The sequence below is a fragment of the Choristoneura fumiferana genome, chromosome Z, assembly GCF_025370935.1.
Source record: "Choristoneura fumiferana chromosome Z, NRCan_CFum_1, whole genome shotgun sequence".
In the NCBI taxonomy this organism is placed as follows: domain Eukaryota; kingdom Metazoa; phylum Arthropoda; class Insecta; order Lepidoptera; family Tortricidae; genus Choristoneura; species Choristoneura fumiferana.
In genome coordinates, this window is record NC_133472.1 from 27,578,272 (window position 1) to 27,585,503 (window position 7,232).

At 36.2% G+C, this 7,232-nt stretch overlaps 1 protein-coding gene across 1 annotated transcript in view; it reads right to left on the reverse strand.

The window, feature by feature from the left end:
- Positions 1-3,205: 3,205 nt before the first annotated feature.
- Positions 3,206-7,232, reverse strand: part of Phyhd1 (Phytanoyl-CoA dioxygenase domain containing 1) — a 30,677-nt gene continuing 26,650 nt past the window's right edge. Inside the window, exon 6 of the mRNA XM_074094893.1 lies at positions 3,206-4,683. Within this exon, the coding sequence (XP_073950994.1) occupies positions 4,496-4,683 (188 nt within the window). The 3' untranslated portion in view covers positions 3,206-4,495. The remainder of the gene's footprint in view (positions 4,684-7,232) is intronic.

The following is a 7,232-nucleotide window of genomic DNA, read 5'->3' on the forward strand; positions in this document are numbered from 1 at the left end:
CCGTATCGGGAGCCCCGGCCAAACTACGACCTCTCGATGTGAGTGCGATTCCTATTTTTAACCGACTTCCAAAGAAGAGGATAATGCAGATACTGGAGATAGCTAGCCACCTATTGCCAAATTACAATAACATTTATGTATAAATTTAAAAAAGAAATATATTTTCTTTCTTTCTTTCAAAAATATCGACCATTGTAATCTAAATCGGCGTAAGGGACAAAATAGCGAAAATGAGTTGTGAATGCATGCGTCTTATTTGCTTTAACATTCACACCCCTTACGCCCTTAAAAAGAGGTTACTTGGACTCAGAATTTGAAATAAATATACTGTATCTACAATTTTTTTTAAACTTCATTTTCCACTTCATCAAACTCATTTAAGTTAAATTTGTAGCGAGCTACCCAATACGCAAGGGTACGATACACCATTTTGCATCCTCGAAATATACTAAAAAAATACTATAATCTCATTCGCAAACGCCGTAAAGGGCTGTTGTGGTTTATATAAAGTAAAATATAAAGTCTCCATTAAAAAGCTGGCATTTTCTGTACGATACGCGGTTTTGCTTTCTAAAGTTACATAATAATAATTTAATAGTATGTACAGTTTTCATAAACTTGTGAGCAAAATTTTGATCAAAAATATCTGAACACGACTCTATTGTTAATGGCATATTTAGAAGCGTGTTTAGATATTTTTGATCAAATTTTTGCTAACAAGTTTATGAACTCGACTGTACCTAGCTAAATATCGATCAACTCTCATAACGTTTATTTATGTTTTATGTAAATAGGTAGGTATACTAAAAATGTTTTAGTGTTGGCGTCGTCGGTGAGGGTTAAGGTCAGCTGTGAGATCGCAAGAACCCTGTCGTTTGTGACTACATCATTCCAAATAACGCCCAAGATGGAATAAAGTCAGCTCATGGTAACGTTCAGGTTTAGCCCGTACAAGAGTATGCTCAAGCTCAAGATGCATGACGCTGGTAACGATCCACCGTGACTTTAATGTTAAAGTGTTAATTCTGCCATACCCTAATGCTGAACCTACTGAACGTGGTTGCTACTTTGCCAATACAAATGTCGATCTTTGCATCGAGTGAGAAATTGTTCGACACAGTGGAACTTAACTTAAACCTAACTCCTAAGTAGCCAAACTTAGCCACGACCGCCAATGGCGTACCATCTAAAGATATCGTCGGTGCTTCTGCCAGCCCTGCGCCAGCCCAGCACCACTATCTTTCGGGCATTAATGAACATGTTGAATGGAGCACGTGCACGTGAATAATTTTCAATCATTGGTGGCAAGCTTTTTAACAAATCGCTTTACTACTGTACTGTTATGATCTATTTTAATATTCTTAATTGTTGATGAGAGACACTGTTTTATTATTAAAAGAATTTTGAAAATCTGCCCCGAAATTGAATCCACTTACTTTTATTCTGCGTTTTAAAGTAGTCTGTCAATCAGAGATAGTGTAGCTTTCTATTGGTAAAAGAATTATTTAAACCAGCTCTGTAGTTAAATGATATTGTAACGGAGTGTTGTTCATGTTCAAAACAGCTCTGTAGTTTCAGAGATTACCCCCAACAAACAAAGAAGCAAACAAAGTTGGGGTTTTTTTTTCTATTCCATGGGATTTTCTAGAAATGTTTTTTCTAGTGCACTTCTGTATTATTTAAGGTCCATCTATGCCAAATTTCAAGTCTCTGCACCAGTTTTGGCTATGCCATGTCTGTCAGTCAGCCAGTCACTACTGCACTACTCTACTACCTACGTCAGTACTGTTCAGGCAAGGTTAGGTAAAATAAATGAATATAAATTCGAATATGACTACATAGTAATTGGCTCAGGCTACTATTCTCCGGGAAAATGCAAAATTCCCGCGGGATAGAAGGAAGTAAATATAACTTCGGGGTCGGTTCTAAAAATTTTTTCAGCAGTAAAAAGCTTTATACTATGCCTGATTGACAAAGGCTAAATTTCCTCGGCAAAATGAAAAATTCCCGGGGATAAAATAAATAAGTGGATCGACCGAGCAAAAACATTTTTCACTCATAGAAAGCTGTACTGTTTCTGATTGAAATTGGTTAATTTTGTCCCGAGAAAGTGTAAAGTTCCCGTGGGACAGAAATGACTATTTTAACCAAATTTTTTATTTTTTTATTTTTAATCAGAGTCTGTAGCTTTCTATTAGTGTTTTTTTAATCAGTCTCGAAGTTTAATTAACTTATTTCCATCCCGTGGGAATTTTGCATTTTCTCGAAAAAAAAGTAGCCTACGTGAGTGACTGTGGTTTTCTACTGGTGAAATAATTTCTAAAATCAGCCACGAAGTTTATTTCACTTACTTCTATCCCGCGGGAATTTCGCATTTTCCCCGAGAAAAATAACATATGTGAATCAGGGATAGTCCAGCTTTCCAGAGGTGAAATATTTTTTAAAATCAGTCCCGACGTTGAATTCACTTATTTCCATCCCGCGGGAATTTTGCATTTTCCCGAAGAAGAGTAGACTATACTAATGAGGAATGAGGAATATAGCTTTCTATTGGAGACAGAATTTTTAAAATCAGCCCCGATTAAGTTTAATTCAGTTTTTTGTATCCCATGGAAATTTTGTAATTTCCCGAAGAAAAAGTAGCCTTTGTCATTTGGGGATAGTCATATCACATAATGCGTAAGAATTTTTTAAATCAGCTCCGAAATTGAATTAGTTTATTTCTATCCCGAGGGAATTTTGCATTATACCGGATAAAAAGTAACCTATGTCAATCGAGCTTCCTAACGGTGAAAGAATTTTGAAAATCGGTTCAATAGTTTCAGAGATTCGACTACAAACAAAGAAACGGAAAAAGTTTAGATATTTCCCTATCCCGTGGGAATTTCAAAAAATCCTTCCTTAGTGCACCTCTACAACATTCGAGGTACATGTATGCCAAAGTTCAAGTCTCTAGCACCAGTATCTTAGGCTGTGCTTTGTCTGTCAGTCAGTCAGTCACGATACTGTTTTATAGGTATTTAAGAAAACCAGCAGTTTTTTTTGTCGTCGATATAGAAATAAAATTTTAATTGTAATGCGATTACTTTTAGGTCTAGAAAATAGAAACAATTCATGAAATAAATAACAAACTAATTAAATGTCTTTGTGATAAAATAAAAAATATTATGAAATAGATAGGTCCCTACTTAATATAAAAAAAAACTACTATGCCACGAAGCTTTATTTTGAGTATCGTCAATTATTTACACACATAGGTACCTATACCTAGTGCCATCCACAAAGACGCGTGGTGTTATCAAAATTAGACATTAATGACATTATAAGAACCACGGCTCGCGTCATCGTGAATGACTCTACCTATACAATGTTGAAATCAGCTTCTTAAATTTATCGGAGGACCAGTTTTTTGTACTTTGTAGGCATAAAAATACGGGTAGGTACATAGCTAGTCTAATTTCTGCGTAGAGTATAGTTCTAGCTAAAAGATCGAGGTATAAATTTCATATTGGAAAAAAAATAAGCTGACAGTTTTTTTTTTAATTAAGTAATTTTAATCATTAGCACATTAAAGTCGCAAAATTTGTCTTAAATTTCGAGTAGATCTAAATCATGTTTGAGTCAGTCAACTTGATAAAACCCAGGTAATGTGTTTTTGTACCAAGAGTCTGAAGAGTTTTTACTTATGTATGGCAGGATTTACGGGTACTTAAATAAGGAATATATTAATTAAACATATTAATCAGCTTTAACGAGTAACAAGCCTTTATATATTTATATTGTCATAAAAAATAATTCAGTTAGTTACAAAATAGTCGTCTAGGACTGTTAAATCGGACGAGTGCATGTAATGTTCAGTGCACAGAGATGTTCGTCAAGTTTTTTTGAAGTCCGATACCAATTTTCAATTTCACCGACTGCATGAAATTCAAATAATAGCGCAAAATTATTAAAAACCAAACGATACCGACGAAGGTACTTGTATAAAAAACTGTATTTAGTAAAGAATATACTTAAACAGGTAAATACTGTTTTATAATTTTTTTAATAACACAATTTCTTTTTCTTTTTGGTTTGGTCGAACCTTAATCCTATCAGAAGCTCGACCGCAAGTTTGTTTTCATTCAAGACACTAACAGAACTAAATACATTATTTTATCTAATTTCGGCCTCAAAACGAGACATTCACAAGAATGGCTGCTCCGCAATAGCGAGACATAATATGACTCTATCTTAACCTACTCCTTAAGTGTACGATTTAGAAAAAACGTTAATGGTGCTATATAATATAGCAAATATACGTGTGTGTGTGTACGGTTATATACCTGTTCGTAAACTAATTTTGGTGTATTTTTGCCAACTAAATAGATGGTTAGGTAAATATTTGGTTATCGACTGCTGAAAGATAGATGATCTCCTTAGTTAGATCCAAGGTACTTGTATAACGGTCGTCTTCTACAAGTCTTTTACTATATACCAAATGTCATATCATTTCCTATTCCATTTGATTCGTGGTGTATAAATTCACAAACGGAGCGTTTTCTCCTTCTTGTAACCAATTGTCAGGAGAGAATGTGTTATTGCGTTTCTCTATGACGTGGAAAGTGTAGGCGTGGCGGCTCTTGCTGCTACGGTTGGGCGCGCTCTTGTGCACCACGTTGCCGTGGATTAGAATACACGTTCCTGCAAACAATACACGACTATATTCACATAAGGTAATCGCAAAATGATTGTAAAACATTATTATTAGTAGGTTAGGTACCTAGCTACCTAGCAAGTTAGGAAAAAGTTTGTAGAAAGCGGTAAGTAAAATCAGTTCATTTGTGCGTCATCATGCGTGATCGAATTTATTTTAAGGGATCGATTTTTCTTTTAAGGTATGTAATTACTTAGGTATTTGTCCTTTTGCGGATGAGTTTTACAAGCTTATATTTTAATCAGCCATATTTTTTGTTCGGATATAATTTTGCAAGTTAAATGGCGTAAACATATTATAGTACACGGCTTTTTATGGCCATCTTTTTTCTTATAAAAACCCTATGATTTTATTCTTAGTGTTTTAAATCCTTTGATAGTCATAATTCAGTAATTTTATTTTTAGCATGAGTCTCAAGAACCAAGTACCTACTTGCAGCACAAACGCTGGTCTCATAATAAGACTTTAAATATTAATGAACGTGGGCTTGTTAACAACGCTCAAGAGGTGGGAATAAATATTAAACTTAATATTTAACATGTAGATTTGTCTGTGGCTACAGCCACTGACGCCACTGTATGTCTTATTAATTTCAACACTTCAACCCGTTTCCGAAAAAAATGTTGGCAGTGAGATTTTTTTCATTTTAAGACAGGGAATCCTAAAGAACTACCTACTTATAATTATTATATATCAAAACGTACTCTAATAGCGTTAGTCATTGTTACTGAGCATAAACTAAAAGTCAATTATTTACGCCTGGTCGATCGCACTTGTACCGAATATAGGTAGAGTCATTCACGATGACGTGTGCCGTGGTTCTTATTACAATGGCATTAATGTCTAATTTTGACAAAATCACGCGTCTTCGTGGATGGCACTTGGTATAGATAGGTACCTACCTGAAATTAAACGAATGCTACTACACCAAAAATAGCGTGTATTCACATATTTTGTATCACTCGGCTGACTTCTACATATATCAGAGTACAAAAGGCGGTCTCTGAATTTGCCGGGTGGAAGCGTTTTTAGTGACCTTAAGAAGCCGCTCCTCCGAAAGGACGCTAGACGCTGCAGGGCTACGAGTACTATGAAACTCGGAACTCGAAGCTTGTGTCGTGCGGTCCCTCTGACACTTGTACTATTTAATACGAGAGCGAGAGGGACGATACGACACGAACTTCGAGTTTCGAGTTTCTAGTAGCCCTGCAGGTGTCGGGACAGGCGCGAGTGGAGAACGAACTTACTTTGGCGCAAAAGTTTAATTAACTTGATTAATGTTATGGAGCGTCATTAAAAAGCGGTACGATAATTAACTAGTTACTTTGATGAAAGCTGTGGTCGCACAGTTTTCATCTATGTAAGTACTTTATTTGCAAGTTTCGCGTTAAATAAGTATTATAATAGAAAAAAACAAAATTAATGTTAATAGCACAAAATATTTTCGAGTTATAATGCGGCTTCATCACTTACTTACTCGTCAGTTATTGGTCAACTTAGTGTTAAGATACCTACAGCTAGTAGAGTTTAAGGACTACTCATGTGGTATATAATATAACTTATATAACATAGAATAAGTACTTATTTATATTATATTCGTAGATAGGACTTTGATGTGGAATAACTTTACCTTTACTGACGGGGACCGGCGTAAAGCTAGATTGTGGGTACACGGCCGCGGGCCGGTCGTAGCTGAGCTTTTCTCTATTTTCGGAATCCCGGAGAAGTCGTCTGTGCACACCAGATTTATGGGATCCTCGTGCAACCCAAAGGCAACCATTTTGTATCGTTGCATCTTCAAGGGCAATCCAGAAACCAATAGGAGGAATCGGTTCTGTGTGTAAAAACGTGATGTCCTGATGCTCAACCACTGAAATAAACGTGTGCTTGTTGTACTGTTTTGTCGAAAACGTAGTTTGGGAACTGAATATGTTGTAAACAAGAGTTTGTACAATTTATTATCTTAGGTTAAAAAATACCTACTGCTACTCCTCATGAGTAATTTAACTTCAAATCTTTCAGTGTAAAAACTGAATAACTCTTGGAAATATCGTTTCGAAACTGAGTAGTTAATTTAGACTAAGGGGCTGTTTCACCATCCATTGATTAGTGTTAACTGACGGTTTATATTATTTATGTGATGCCGTCTCCGTCTATTCGATCAAAACAAATAGAGACGGCATCACATTTAACCGCCAGTTAACACTAATCAATAGATGGTAAAACAGCCCCTAAATATTGCAAGTCAAAAGATAGCGGTTCATTGATATGGACCCACGCAAAGGAATGCCTGAATCAATCAGTTAGTGCTTTTGTACTGAAAAAGGGTGCTCTCACCTTCGCCGCCGACGCCAGGGTTTTTATATATGTACATGCTCTGGACGACTGCGGGCTCGGAGAAGCCGATTTGCCGGCACAACAGCCTTCACCGGTCTGAGACGTGTAAGCAGCGGAAGATGGGCTGCAGCAGGTGCAGCGCGTGCCCCGACCTGCGCGCCAAATACGGGTTACTAAATATTTCCACTCATGGATACAA